At 35.4% G+C, this 16346-nt stretch overlaps 2 protein-coding genes across 2 annotated transcripts in view; one reads left to right on the forward strand and one right to left on the reverse strand.

Annotated features, from left to right (window-relative positions):
- Positions 1–17: 17 nt before the first annotated feature.
- LOC144453603 (damage-control phosphatase ARMT1-like) lies at positions 18–3387 on the forward strand. Its single transcript, XM_078144925.1, has 5 exons — positions 18–70; positions 1031–1136; positions 1749–1987; positions 2256–2409; positions 2623–3387. Exons 1-5 carry the CDS (start codon positions 18–20, stop codon positions 3385–3387), a joined length of 1317 nt encoding a protein of 438 aa, XP_078001051.1.
- A 1516-nt stretch (positions 3388–4903) lies between these two features.
- LOC144453221 (uncharacterized) overlaps positions 4904–16346 on the reverse strand; it is a 36572-nt gene continuing 25129 nt past the window's right edge. The window contains exons 2-3 of the mRNA XM_078144502.1: positions 11176–11295; positions 4904–7688 (exon numbers count right to left, since the gene is read on the reverse strand). Of these exons, the coding sequence (XP_078000628.1) occupies positions 7427–7688; positions 11176–11295 (382 nt within the window). The 3' untranslated portion in view covers positions 4904–7426. The remainder of the gene's footprint in view (positions 7689–11175; positions 11296–16346) is intronic.

Below are 16346 nucleotides of genomic sequence, written 5' to 3' on the forward strand. Positions count from 1 at the left end.
TCGAAGGTCAAATTATCATGATGGCGAGGGTCGACGAATTACCAGAACCGCTATCTGCAAAATACACGGAGTAAGTATGTATATACGTCCCATCGTGTAACGCGCATCTGTACTTATCAAGATAACATCCCCAAACGATATTATAAGTACATATTTTTTCAATATTACATACATATTGTTGGTACAGAGTATAGTACAAATGTATATGGATATAAACATGATAGATGTTCACATGTGGCGGTGGCAGTCAGACTACAGTATACCTTGGAGCATGGATGTATTAGTGATACTAATACATCCATGCTTGGAGTAATTATACCGACTCCAAGAGTATACATTCAGAATGGATCAAACTACCACATCATTGGTCGTAAATGTATATATGTCTACTTGGCAAAGTACTCCCAGTGTTACAGTGCTGATTGACTTACATTCACTGACTGAAGTTACTGAATTAGGGTAGATACAGGGTAGATAGGCACCTTATTCATTCCAAATAGTGGGTAACAAATTGGTGTGTGCAGAGGGATTTGTGATTAAAATTAGTGTTATTTTTGTTTAGCTGGATGAAGTGTGTCATAAGCATTCATGAAAAAGTTACATGACTCTTATTTTGGAACAGTTTATCTTGTGATCTTAGAGTTAAGACGTCTAGGAATGATTTTTGCCACTCACTTAAAGAATTAGTTTAAAAAATTTTACAATATAAGCTATGAGCAATCTCTGAATCTTATTTATTTGTAATGTAAATTTCTGTATACATGTATACTGCCCTCATCAGTAAAACTACAAAATTTCATTTGTACAAATGTTGCACTGCCAGTATTCTAGGAGATGGACTGGACTAGCTTTGCTATTTACTGTTCTCCCTTTACCCTTTTACCTAAGAATGACAAATATTTCTTTTTCAGTGCTGTAACAAATGGGTAATAAATAAATAAATAATAATATTTCAGTAAAAAGAAAAGTTAAGATGACATGATATATTAATATCATCATTATTACAAACCAAATATTTTTCCATTTGCAGACAGTTTGCATATCCATCAGTGAAGGACCGTCTACCTATCATCCTTACTAAAGTTATTGATACTGTATATCAATACAGAAACCAGGCATTTGATCTCCATGGCCAGGTGAGGTAACCTCTCTCATACCATGGTAGTAGTTTATTGTTGTTTGTGTTCCACAATAGTCTAGTTGCTAGACCCTTGGGCAATTTTGCTAACTTTAAAAGTGACCAAAGGTACTGTCAAGGGCTTGTCAGAGGTTGGAGCTGTGCTCCAGGGGTACGATAATCCTTGGCTTAATTTGTTAGCAACCTTCTGAGTGCAGATCTGGATCTTACTACAAGACTAGCTTCACAATAGCAATGTGACTCTTAGATAACATCTCTCATATCAATAGAGTTTCATGCAAATTTATAAATATGGTATGCCGATACTGTACTGAATGAAAAACAAAGCAACTACCTTTGTTATTTATCACATCAAAGACTAAATCACAAATACATGTACATTTAAAACAGTCTTCACCATTATGAAGTCTTGAACTGCTGTTTATTAACAAACTCTGTGATCTGGTTAAATTCACATGATGGCAAAGTTTGTAGTAAGATAGTACAGGAGCCCATGAACAAAAACAGGGTTGTTGGTCATACATACTATCAACCAACTGACATAGCTGTACATCACCTATATCCGATCTAATTTGATAAGGACCTGTTTTCTATGTTTTGCCCCAAAAAGATTGGTAAAGAGGACTGTAAATCTATCGTCAGTGAACTGTCAAAATTGAAGAGTCACCTGCAGACTGACAAACCACTGTTGTATCTGGAAGATGACAGGGAAGATGTTGAATCATGGAATGAAACCATCCGAAAAGAAAGAGAAGAGAAAGGCATTGCTTTTCCAAGTTGGTTCAAGTCAGCATGGTTGCTAGTGGAGTGTTACATGTACAGGAAAATTAATGATGCCATCCGATTAAGGTATTGACAAAACTAAATGATTTTCTAGTGTGAAAAAAGGGTTAAGTTTCCCCACAATACAGTGTTGAAAGGATTTGATTTCAAACGTACATGTTCTCTGAAAAGGGAACATGTCACAAAAATAGCTACAGAGCAGTAAGTTGAAGATTTGTGACACACATGTTAATTAGTTTTTCGTTACCTTTCACATAGCAACATTCCATTGTGATAAAGTAAAGTTACTTGTATGTGTTATTATGTAACTTATGTCATACTTTTGCAATTGCAGCCAAGTGCTGAAAGATTTTGATCCATTTGGTGACCAGAAAAGACAAGCTCTGAAGACGTCCAACAAAGCTCAAATTCTACTTGCCAGTTATATGGAAAATGTAACTCAAGAAAGTCAGGGTACGACTTTTGACAAATTTGCTGAGTTTGTTCAGGTAAACTTCATAATGATTCTTTATCAAGAGAACAATAAGAAACATCTCACATGAGACAACTTTCAACTGCAACATTTTTTCCCCTATTTTAGTAGTGAACACTTACTAATTTATGAGTGATAGGTTCATGCAAAATATATTACTTTATCAACAATTGTGTGAGTGATAGGTCCACACTCATCATTCATATTTGACTTTTTCTTTCCCTTGTAGATTGCTTTGTGGGGAAACAAATGTGATCTGTCAATATCTGCTGGTGTTGAAAACTCTCAGAAAGAAAATCCGCTAGCTAACCTTCAACAAATGAAATCTAAAATTCTGGTTGACAACACAGCAGCACTGTGGCAGGTCCTACAGACAGCTAGACAAAATAGGGATGAAGTACGAGTCGATATCGTTCTTGATAACGCTGGCTTTGAAATCTTCACTGATCTCTGTTTTGTGGACTTTATGTTGAGGTCATCTCTAGCTGATGTGATTCATTTACATTATAAAGCTATGCCTTGGTTTGTTTCTGACGTCACGGCATCAGATTTTGATTGGACTCTGCAGACTCTGATTGGCGATAACAGTCCTGTGTTGAGTCAACTTGGTCAGTTATGGAAAACCTATTTAGAAGATGGTAAATGGATAGTTAAAGGTGATTGGTTCTGGACATCACCACATGACTTCAGTAGGATGAAATCAGTGGCCCCAACTCTGTATAAAGATCTCGGTGAATCGGCTCTTTGCTTCTTCAAAGGAGATCTCAATTATCGCAAGTTGGTTGGTGACTTGAATTGGGTACATACAACTCCATATGAATTAACATTGCAAGGTTTTCATCCGGCCCCTCACTGTTCACTAAGGACTTCCAAAGCTGATATCATTGTTGGTTTGAAGGAAGGACAAGATGAGGAGACAGAAAAGGAAAATTCTGACTGGATGATTAGTGGAAACTATGCAGTTATTCAATTCTGTAGCAAAGTGGAACAGTAAATTTGAATTGAAACCTGTTCGTGTCCATAGACTTTCTCACTACATTTCACTTGAGAGAGAGAGAGAGAGAGAGAGAGAGAGAGAGAGAGAGAGAGAGAGAGAGAGAGAGAGAGAGAGAGAGAGAGAGAGAGAGAGAGAGAGAGAGAGAGAGAGAGAGAGAGAGAGAGAGAGAGAGAGAGAGAGAGAGAGAGAGAGAGAGAGAGAGAGAGAGAGAGAGAGAGAGAGAGAGAGAGAGAGAGAGAGAGAGAGAGAGAGAGAGAGAGAGAGAGAGAGAGAGAGAGAGAGAGAGAGAGAGAGAGAGAGAGAGATATATATATATATATATATATAAATATATATATATATATATGAAGGGAAGTTACTTGACAATTTTATGCCTCTATCTGTTTTTGAACTTCTTTTTTTTTAGAACATTTGATTCCGTGAGTGAGAGAAACAACAATTTACATGTACAAGGTGTCATATAGAACTTAGAAGCCAAGAATCAAGCACTCTTTCCTTTCCTACTGTCATTTTTTTCGACTTTTTCAGCAGATTACATTTCCACCATTTTGTACATGTATCATGTTTTCTTCATCAATAAATATCCACCGACCTACTGGTATTGAATTGTCCTTGTCATGTATTAGGATGTTCTCTCTGCACAACTAACAAGTCCTTTTTGTATTAATTTCTAATAAGCCCCCTTCATAGCAAGATGAATAAAGTACAGTTCAAATAACTTTACTCACTGGTATCTAAGGAGTCATTACGATTCAGTAGGAAATTGTTTCAGATCACAGTTGTCAAATTAACCACCATGAGGAGAGTAGCAATGGTTGCAATCACTAGCCAACATTCCAAGGAGAGAACTGTTGTTATATTTTGTGACAGCAGTCAGCATAACCTTGAAATACCAAGACATAATATAGGACATGAAGTCCTCACAGATGTCTCGGTCTGTCATGTCTCTGTATTAATACAGGTTGCCAGTTAAATACCTAACTAAACAATTTATGAGTTCTTTAAAAACTTGCTTGCTCAGCTTGAAAAGGATACACTACTTAATTGTGCTCACTTAGTTTCTGAAATGTGGAATTTATTGGAATGACTGATGAAATTTTCCCCAGAAATGTTTGAGCATTTCCTGTGAGAAATTTCCAGCTTAGTGCCATAGTGACATGGCAAATAAAAACGAAATAATTATTACACACATACATTGGTGGCAGGATGGGTAATGACTAATGCCCACATGCGGGAACACAGCTGTGGAATTCATTGGAAATAACTGATCAACTTTCCATTTCGTCAATGTGAGCCCCTTTGCTGTAGCACAAATAAAGACAAAAGAATTATCACATGCATACATTGGTGGCAGAATCGTTGGGTTAATGACCTGGCGACAGAGCTGGCTGCTGAGGTTGTTGACATAACATTCTTCATTCTCAAATTAAAAGTATTGAGACGTTCACACTTGCACAAAAGGAGAGCTTTACGGTGCAATAAAGTTTAATGAAAGAAATGACAGACATGAGAAAGCAGTATACTTACATTTTATTAATTCTTTGCAACATTACATAATTCATAAAATTGAAATTGTCACCTTTGTCTTGTGTATCATTGTCTGGGTTATGTATTGCTTCATGTACGAATAGTACATTTAGAGACATCAATTCTCAATGATGAAAACGAAAATTTAACAATTGAAATGAAGAATCAGCATGTACTGAACTAAAAAAAATATAATAATACAAAAATAAAGCAAATATAATGATGATAATGATGATATAATAGGCTTCTGTGTGGACATCACCAAACTTCCCACCCCATTCCACTCATAACCTCGATTTGGTATTTGTGGTTTAAAACTAGTACTAAATGTCAAAAAGTAAATACAGAGTATTAGTGTGTAGACACTTATAAATCATTTTTATTTGGATATTGGATCGTCGTCTTGAAAATAACACAGCCAAATTATACAGCACGTTGGAGGTTATTGTTCACTGGGTCTGTTTGATACAACTAGAAACCACTGAGAAACTTCACGTTCTACACTTCAAGATCACAAGATCACAATTTCTTGCTACATTTAGTCCGAATGAAATAAACCATTTATACGCACTGTAACTAGATGCAGACACGCGGGCGCCAATGTTTTGACGTCTGTGTTTGATGTCTGCATGGTGGCACCGTTAGTTCATTTCATTCAGACAAAGTGTAGAATGCAAGAAATTGTATTCATTCAATATTGCTATTTTAAAGTGTAGAATGCACAGTTTCTTGTTGACTTCTGCGTGGTTGCATTAAACAAACCCAGTGAACTGTACATGTAACCTGCAATGTGCTGTAGTGTGCATAAGATGATGACAATATCTCACCTATCGTATGAGGTTTCAATGAATTTGATATGACTATGAAACATGCACAAATTGAATCCAATATGACAACCCCTTGGATTGTACCCAAGAAACGCACAAAACAATCGGTTTGGAGTTGAAAAACAACTACTAGTTAATAAACAGTATCCTAAAATATGTGTAAAAATCCCTTAACATGCACGCATAGAAGTTCTATTTCTCCTCAAATAGTTCTACAAAATCAAATTGGGAGAAAGTCTGCTAAAGTTAAGAATAAATTCTAAAGTTACTTTAAGTCACTTTACGTACAAATATTGCCCACTTGAATGGGGAAAACACTATGAGAAATAAATAAATCCAAAATATTATAGAAAACCGACTTTTCACGTATGGAAACCACTAGACATATCTAGACTACCTAACAATGCTGGCCATGATAGTCACAGTTGACTAATAAAATTATGTTAACGTTTTCTCTGCTTAATGTATCGATAATATTCAAAACATATCAACTCAAATATATTTGATAAGTTCAGTTATGTGATATATTAATGACCTATTGAGAGAGGGCGCTCTGACATGTCGAATATATTTCACGATCACAATTTCCCTTTCCACTATTTATCTCAAACTCGAATGTCTTTGCTATTGCAGTCTTAGAGTATTCAACAGCAAATATTTGAGATTATCAAAATAGTCTGTTCTCCTCTCAAGACAGTAGGTTTGCTTTCAGACTCATTTTATTCATGGATTGCATTTAAAGTACTGGGGTAAGTTGCAATTCTGAAAGTCAAAATCTACTTGCCAGGCAGCACGTGCATTTACTTAAAATATTAACTTCAATATCGAATATCATTACCATAACAAACTATGGTGTGATAGCAAACAATAAAAAACTGTGAAGTTTAGAGAATGTAAACTGAAATATTGTTTCATATATTCTGTATCAAATTTGCATACCACCATATCTGAAATAGTTTTCTTCGTATTTATTTGGAGTAAAAATATTGTGTAATAACCAATAAAGAAATACATCACACATTGATTGAATACTGTTATGTAGGGAGGTACCATGTTTGTGTTTGAGTTGCTATTGTTTTGTAACACAAAACAGGAGATGCAAGATATTGTCTATCCCTATCGTCATTAACAATGCCCCTTTAATAATAAGAATAATACCAAACAAGGGTTTATGGACTTGGTAATACAATTCTTGTGTCATTCTGAGGTCAGACACTACCACTGTGGAACCTTGGTCCGCCAGTGAAACTTATATACATTTGCGTTTTTGTCTTGGAGATTGGGTAGTACAAGTTGTTCATTGACTTTGCTAAGCTTGTTATATGTGTTGACCAATTACATTGGCATGACCGAAGGTCCTAATGAACACAGTTTGAAATCAAACTTCCTTGTTTACGTCAAGCGAATTTCGACTCCAAGGTGAATATTATATGTGATTGACAAATTATTATGATAAAAGTCAAACCCACTAGTCTTTGAATGCTTTGATGAATCTTATATCGCCATACGATTTCGGTTACACTGCAGTCTACATTGCAATTAAAATAAACTGTTGTCGGCTCAAAAATCGAACAGTGTATTCAATCTTAACATTTATGTACATTTTAACAAAATTATTTCCTTCAATGATGCGTGAAGTTGCTAAGTTTTCATTTTGTGCTGACAATCTATTGTAGTCTTTTTTACAATGCTAACACGTAGTTGAATTTGAAAGCCTGTGACTTGGGTGCATTGTATTCTCGGCACGCTTCAAGCATCAACGTCACTTCTCCATCTCGGGACCGGAATTCGAAATTATTTTCTCTGAATCTAGCTGGGCTTTTAGGTACGTGATGTGAGTTCTTGTTTCTACTGACTGGTTCTTTACCGTCAATGATCATTTCTTTCTTGTAACCCTTCAGTTCATAGATCTTGACTCCTTGGTATTGCGGGTCTATGTAACATCTGTGAAGATAAGTCACACATGGTTAGTGTTGCTACAATAAATTCGCCCATAATTCTTTTTAATTGGAAGTAGAACTTAGCATTGTCATATCTGACTTTTGTTACGTGTAATACTATCAAGCCCAAATGACATACAATTAGCGACATATTATAAACTCTTATGACATAGATTAAAACCTGGATCGGGATCAAACATTTACAATAAATTTCCATTGATATTCAGTAAGAGTTTGTTAAATAATGTTATAATTTGCGATACATCCCTTCACCATGACAGTCCTAGTAATGTGGAAAAACTCTACAGCATTCCATCACGATTTACTCTTTAAAGACAACCGGCACAACCTTTTAATAATGTCTTTATAATGAAGTCTGAACGATTTCTGTGTCATTAGTTCACATGTATACGGATCTCATGAAAACCATACACTAAAAATCGCCGCATATGCAATAAAGCGATACTCGACGGCCCTGAACATGAATATCTCATGTATCTGGTCATAACACAGAGAAAAGACAAGTACCTGCTAGGCAATCCTGGGATATCAGCTTATATGGAGATACACTTACGTACTATTTCAGAGTTGAACACTTTTACAAAGAATAAATTCGCCCATAAGCCAAAAATGATGACCGATCCGCTGGGGTCCGTTCAGTCATTTATATTTTCATGGCATATATGTAAGTCTAACCTTCAGTTTCTTATTTCCTCAATATATCACTATGCTCTTTGAATCCCTAAAGACATACATGTCACATTTAACGGACAAATACATAATCACTGAAATGTCTATATGGATTGCCAGGATATAACGTCATAAACGGTTCCTTTGAAGCTGTATGTTTTGATCACTCGTAGCTACACTCTATAGCTGTTACAATCTAGATCTTTCAACAATAGTTGAACCTGGGGTGTTGGATTTCTATGGCGTCTATCGTATCTATATGAGGACGTCAAGCCTACGATTTCATATGTTAGAAGATATCAAACATATGACTTCGCACTATTAAATGTACGATTTTTATGAAAATATGTGTTATAATTTTTTGATAACAGACAAAAAAATGAACCTATTAGGATATATCTATCAAAAGTCAAATATAAACAAGAACATATTCACAGAACTTTTAGAAACTGAGTGGAAAAGAACACGGTATAATGGGTTGAAAAGTAAAAACATGTTATTTGTCAATAATTTGAACCCGTATCATGCCATATTTCAGTCCAAGATCAACGAGAAAATATTGCAAATATCAGTATACATGAAATAGCAATTAGTAATTCATAACAAAATCTACACTTTCATAGCACGATAGTTCTACAGTCGAACTTCAAAATACTGGAACCATGGTAACTGAGGGTGCACAAACAGTTTCAACTGTGAACATTCGTAGAAAATAGTGTTATGACATTATCAACTTCACGACATCTACGCATGTCTTGGCGTGACAATGCTGAGAATATCATATCATATCATATCATATCAGATCACTATCATATCATTACCATATCATATCATATCATATCATATCATATCATATCATATCATATCATATCATATCATATCATATCATATCGTATCGTATCGTATCATATCATATCATATCATATCATATCATATCATATCATATCATATCATATCATATCATATCATATCATATCATATCATATCATATCATATCATATCGTATCACTATCATATCACTATCATATCATATCATATCACTATCATATCATATCATATCATATCATATCATATCATATCATATCATATCATATCATATCATATCATATCATATCATATCATATCATATCATATCACTATCATTGAATTACATCGCAATATAGGAAGGACATATTTTCTACATGTCTTCAAAGCTGGTATCAACTGTTCCGTAAATACCACAAATTGTCTTATTTCCAGTGATATTTAATAAGTGTTAATGGGTATTCATTTCCTCAAGATCCCATCAAACATGTTTTGCGTTTTAAAGTATTTTCAACTCCATGACCTTTGACCGAGCTTTTGAGATATGAATATATTCACACGTGTCTTTGACATGAAATACTACATGCATCACAGTTGTTGAACCGTTAGTAGGATAGATATACTCCCAAATGGTCATATCATATAGTTAAATACGAGAGTGAAAAGATATTGAAAAACATGAAAACAACAATTTGCTGGTCCCTGGATCAAAATATACGAGACTATCAATATGGTTAGGGTCTTACTGCGTCCCTGGTCAGTGTATTTGTTTTCAGTATACTACGTGTACTAGCATATGAATATCATATCTTATCGTATACAAACAAGTAATCTTTTAGCACTAAGACTAAATTCGAAATTGATCACGTACGCAACTGCTCCAGCTTTTAACCACTCTTAAATTGATTCAAATGTTATACTCTTAAGCTTACAATGTATTCATCGTCCGAAGCGTGGAACCAAAACTTTAGGTGGGAAAAAGTAATATACGAAATGTATTGAATGGTTTTAAAGTTCATATTTAGATAAACCGCGCCCTAAGTGCGATCTGCATGCAAAGTGAATTACAAATAAATTCTGATACGATGTTTAGGAAAATTGTCCCAGCATTGCATGTACAAAGTAGACCATGAGCAACTTTGCAAAGAACTAGCCTAGAAGTTTAGACTTCGAAGCGATGGGCAAACTTCGATCGTAATGACTTGCAGAACAACAACATTTTACCAATTATAGGTAAACTATACGCACCTTGTACCATGAATGTATTTTTCCAGGGTATGTAAGTTGTTTTCAATTCTTTGAAATATTTGTAACACTATCAAACAGTGGAATAACACTGATACCGAAAGTGTTTGGTGTTTGTAAATGTATCCATTTTTGGTCTCGTATGTTAAACAAGTTTTACAAATATGCAATAAATGCATACAGGCAAAATATCAACAGTTCTGTTTTAACATGACTACCAATTTGATAACATTGTTTCAGTATTGGGTCTCTGTGCTACCGATAGGGTAGACTATAACAGTATCATTACATAGTTTTGGTTGGAAATTGCTACTATCACAAATGAAACGCCAAACCAGAAACTTTCGGAAAACAACACATTCTACTTTTCAAATGCCAGGTTATCAGTTTACACCTTTCGATTCCAGTGGATCGACTCATTCTATGTCGTTACCACCTACTGTTATTTCCAATAATACATTTGGGTATTTAGTATTTCTCTTTCCACTCTTTCCATTTCACAGTCTTAGATAATAAAAACTGTCGTATTAAAGTTCCTTTTCATCACATGCAGTTAAATCGACATTACAAAGAGTAGTGCGTTAGTATAAATCTTTAATTACTCAGATAAAAAACAGTTTTTCTATCGTTCGTACCAATTATATCAATTTATGGATGGGGCTTTGACGATTTACTGAAATAATGAAAGTGTGAGAATTCATGGAACACGTAAACTTATCATATACTTCGTGATTAACACAGTGTTTATTTACCTGAAATCGTCTCCAGTTTTGCCGTATTTAAATTTGACTTCGATTGAACCTCTAGGATTGGTCCAAAGAAGATACCCCCTGTCAGCTGTCAGCTCCACCGTATCAACAGGATGAAAACCACTGAAATAGACAGATAGACAAAAAACAACATGGATGAAAACCACTAAATAGACAGATAGACAACATATAAATGGATGAAAAATATTGCAATAGAGATAGAGATAGACAAAAGTACACACCACAAGATGTTTCGTACCAACCACCTTAACATTGGACTTAATTCGAGTTTTTCAGCACGTGTATTTAAGCATTCTTACTTTATGACTATTATTAGAGAAATAACGTTCATTACTTCATTAATATAAAAATTGTGGATAGCAGAGATAAACATTGCATTATTTACGAAATGACGTTTGGTAAAAAAGGGCTACACAATTAGAGTTAAGTAGTGAATATCAGTGCCTGATATCAGCATTCACTCACTGTAAATATTGATATGGTAAGCTAATCTTTGGAGAATGTCTCATTCAAATATGGGAGCTTGCTGCTTGGTACAAAGTAGATGGACGTAAAACTTGTCTCATACTGTGTGAACAATCGCACTAGATTCATTTTGAAACTGTCACAAACACCCTCCCTATTCTGTTACATGTAACAAGAAGCTATGGGACGAATTCACAATATGCCATGATTTAAATCTTATTCTAGTAAAAATAAACACAACGAATCTTTGATGTTGTCACTTCATTTTTCACAATATATGACTGAACTTAAAAGTTGGTTACAAAACGGCCGTAACCATGGTAACATGACATACGAAGACCGGGGGTGTTCGATGGGTCAAACTAGTCATAGTGTTACAACATCGTGGTCGACAGGCGTTTCACAGTCGATCAGTCAAGACTTTCTTTCGCTATCGATAAGAAGGGACGGGCCTTGCCAGATTGTCTTTATTATTTAGACGCCTCACTTGGAGCAGCAAGACAGCTACAAAATGTATATCACAAAATACCAGATTACAAGGAGAGACAAATACTGACAGAAACATGAGAAGATGAGATGAGATCAATCAACTGTTAACCTTCAATGGGTTCTCGTAATATAAAACTAAATTCACGCTATCGATAAAAAGTACTGTACATCATGCCATTTCTCAATTTGTTCTGATTCACTGGCTTTTAAAGACCAGCATGTAGTCTAAATCTCAACATATATATAGTAGCTACATCCCTTGAAAAATTCAAATCTATTTACAGATCATGGTTTATTAGTTCAACTCAATCTAATGTAACTCGTAGTTAACGCTTTTTACAGACATGGAAGTCGTAGCAATATCTTTATAACATGTAGGCATAGGGTGATAGCTCCTCGTCTATATACAGACTATAAGCTTATGTATTGCCTTCCCAATGGCAATACGGTGCTGAAAATGTAACTCATGCAAAAATTGGCATAAAGAAATAAAGAGGTGCCGATGTTTGAAAGAATGTACTATTTACTCATAGACAAATGCGAAGAATAGTGTAACTGTTACTAGTAACATAGAACACTGTTTTAATTTTTATCGCATTCATTCCACTATTACGTGTTTCAAGCTTTATGTGCCATCCTTAAAAACAGGAAATGTACACCAGCTGACGATAAAATTACATTTATCTACAACCCAGTAACCAGAATAAATCAAATGCCACGATATATTTACATATTTGTGATTTCGATCTTAATAATTCCTTTACCATATGATTTATCACCGTAACTTAAGTAAGACATTTTTAAAAGATGGTACATGTACTATATTGGGAATGGACTATGGTGAAGGTTTGGTGTTATCTTACACGTAAGATGATGCCAAATCCTCTATTCCACGTGAAGGCCAAAACATATGAAGAATTAATACTTTCAGGGATGTAGCTAATTTGTAGACTATGTGGAATGTGATTATTTTGCCGGCTACCCACTCTTACCTACACCCTTGATTTCTAATGGTAAAGTTATGTCTTCAGGCATTTTGTTTAGAGAACTTAATATACAGACCATATCGTGCAATGATGGCATTGCATTTGTAAACGCCAAACAATGTCGTGTTGGCATTGCCTTGTAAAGATCGGAACTCTTAGAGTCATTAGACTATACTTGCCATGAAATTTATTTTACATTCCATAAGACCTTGTCTGCAGTTATTTAAGCTGAACGTTGTCGGTAGGCAAAATTAAATAGACATGTATAAGAGACAGAACAGTGATATCACATACACTGTATGACTATATGAGGGTTGCAAGCAATGTAATAGAGCTGTGTCCAGTAAAGTACTGAAGGAATTCATAAGTTGAGAGCATTAACATGTAACCTTTGACCTAGCAAGTCCTTCAGATATGTTTGTATATACCATCCATAACATCCAAATGAAAACATACAAAATATGTTCAAAATATGTAAATGGCCAACATACCATCTATATCTAATATATGGTATAACCATCTGTGTGTGTATTGCTCTTGCTTAGTTGAACAATTTTGACACAAGGCTCATATATCATTTTGCATTAAGCCATAAATTATGGCGTGTTTGTGGATACTTATGAATGTGTACATGTTCATCCATGATTGTCTCCAGTCTATAATTCGAAAAATGGAATAACCAGTTGGTAAGTGTATGGTTCATTAAAGAAAACAATAAAAGCCAGTCAACCGCTGACAAGTTCTCCTTATGATATCCAACCAACACTCACCAAGTGTTGATAAATACCGTCAATACCATGTGTAAACTAAGTTGAACGCTCTCGTACAGAAAATGCAGAGTTTATTTTCCGGGCGTTCATAATCATAATAATGTGATAACGTTCGTTTACATAACTGATGCTGTGATGCTACAAACATGCACGGGACATTCAGAATCGCATTTCTTTACCCCCACTATTAAAAAAACACGCTTTTGCAGGTATAATCAAATTATTTTTCACTGTCTTCAGTCAGTCGGAAAATACTCATGACACAATGGTTTTTGCCACTACGTTTGTCTTCGACTTGTGGCGGCAATGCCGATTCAAAGACAGTAACAGACACTGAAGAAATATACCATTACATACGATACTTGAAGCCTATCCACCTTATCAAAGTTGCATCGATAAAAGTCACGGTTTGACTGATAGACATCATTTCCACACTTGGTTTGTAACTAAAGTTTATCTGGAAGTTACCAATCACATAATTACATGTATAAAGAATGGCAAGTGAAAACAAAGATTCTAGAATCACCTTGGTAACGTTATCGCTACTGACGTCGAGAGTGACGAAATGTAGGGTTAAAGTAGTAAACACAATCGTCGTCAAGGTAAATCATGCAATTTTTCAACGGTCACTTTTTTCAATGACCACTTTTGGAATTGTACTTTTCCTTTTCTGCAACTGGCTGCAAGCTTTAACCTTTTCTGAATTTATTTTCTTCTGGGTCCAAATAAATTTCGTCAATCTTTCCGTTCAGTTTGTTTGTTTGTTGACGTTTTTCTTATTTCATCATATGGCGTCAGAAGTCACCAGAAACAATTTTTCACGCAAAAAAAATTCCATTCATGTTTAGAGGTGCTGCCACACGGCTGTTACCTATCGGTATTGCAGATCATTGTGTCTCTACCGTCACAAAGATCCCGAATCTGCGGACGGGAGTAAGTGTTTGTATTCTCATTTATTACAGGAGATTCTTTCTAGGCAATGTCTATGCTGTAGTGTGTACTTACTAATCTCTTGCCCAACTTAATACCACCCTTTACAGAAGGGTCTCCAAATGGAGTAACTCTGAAATGAAAAACAAATTACGGAAGCAGAAGACGAAGGACATTCAACTATGGATTATGTTTTTATGTAGAGTATCAACAGCCCGGATCAACGGTCCCCTATCACTGACTTTGTGTAGACCCCCGGGTGTAGACCATTGCGCCAGAGGTATACTTAACAGGTCAACAACCTGCTAAGACAATGACTTTGAAAGATCCCGTGTAGGCCTCAGATAATACCGTATTATTGACTTGGTGGTTTGTGTCCTCTACATGCGAACGTAGTAGATGACGCAAATGACGTATCTTATCAAATCATACTGTGATACATTAAACACAGCTGGACTAAACGGATTAGGCGACCCTGAGCAAGGCCAGATTTTGCCACTGTTTGTTGTCAATATATATCCATTGTGGATTCCATGCTATCAAATTGCCAATGTTTTTCTGCCTTATTCGTTGGTGTTATGTTTCGTTTCTAATTCTATGAACGACATGATAGCAAAACGCCATCAGCAAAAAAATTGGTTCCTCACAAAGTCTTTTAGGCAGAGAGACAAACAGAGGCAACCTGTTCTATATACAACCTACACAGTATCACTATTAAGTTCATATGGGTTATGCGTACAACATGCAATCTGTAAACTAGCCGCCGCCACCACCACCACCACCACCACCACCACCACCACCACCACCACAAGTATTGTTTTCGGTCATGGCTGCAAATAGTATAAGCAATCATGGCAACCTAATAGTATAAAAGTAACCCAATGTACTACTTATGAATTTTATTATGGATTATAATACTATGGAGGGACAAAATTAATGTTTTAATGTTTTCTGTTGACTACTTTCATGCTTATATACAGTGCATCTATGAGATTGTTCTCTAAATAGATCAGTATCTAAATTCAAGTATATGCCTCCGAACGAAGGTGACTGAATTGAGTGTATATATATAACTGGTAGGTATAGAACTAGGTGGTTTATCACTTCATATGATAAATATGAAACCTTACACGTCGATGCCTCTGGGTGGCCCTATCTGCTTCTACGTCGTCCTGTTATTCCACAAGTCACGTACTATTTTACGAAAACACTAAATAGTGGCATATGGTGATATTGTGAAGACTGTGCTCCTTCCGTTTGCTTTCTTAGTATTTTGGCATTTGGTACAACTTAACAACCGTAAGCTTATATCACTTAAAACTGACATTCGATGTGATAATCTATGAGGTTATCAACACTGCACATGTTTTGTTGTTTGTATTAGGCATCCATGTTCAGCAACTCTTAAATGTTCACAAATTAGATAAGACAATAAATAGTGGCTTGGCCTAGAAGATGACGACAATCTAGGTACCATACAGAAAGCATGTAAGATATTGACACTATGTTTGAT

Source organism: Glandiceps talaboti, chromosome 2 (assembly GCF_964340395.1).
Source record: "Glandiceps talaboti chromosome 2, keGlaTala1.1, whole genome shotgun sequence".
In the NCBI taxonomy this organism is placed as follows: Eukaryota; Metazoa; Hemichordata; class Enteropneusta; family Spengelidae; genus Glandiceps; species Glandiceps talaboti.

Coding starts and splice junctions, on each gene's coding strand:
- LOC144453603 (XM_078144925.1), top strand. CDS start 18: ATGATGGCGAGGGTCGACGAATTACCAGAACCGCTATCTGCAAAATAC. Junction 1,137..1,748: donor CATTTGATCTCCATGGCCAG/GTGAGGTAACCT, acceptor TGCCCCAAAAAG/ATTGGTAAAGAGGACTGTAA. Junction 2,410..2,622: donor AATTTGCTGAGTTTGTTCAG/GTAAACTTCATA, acceptor TTTCCCTTGTAG/ATTGCTTTGTGGGGAAACAA.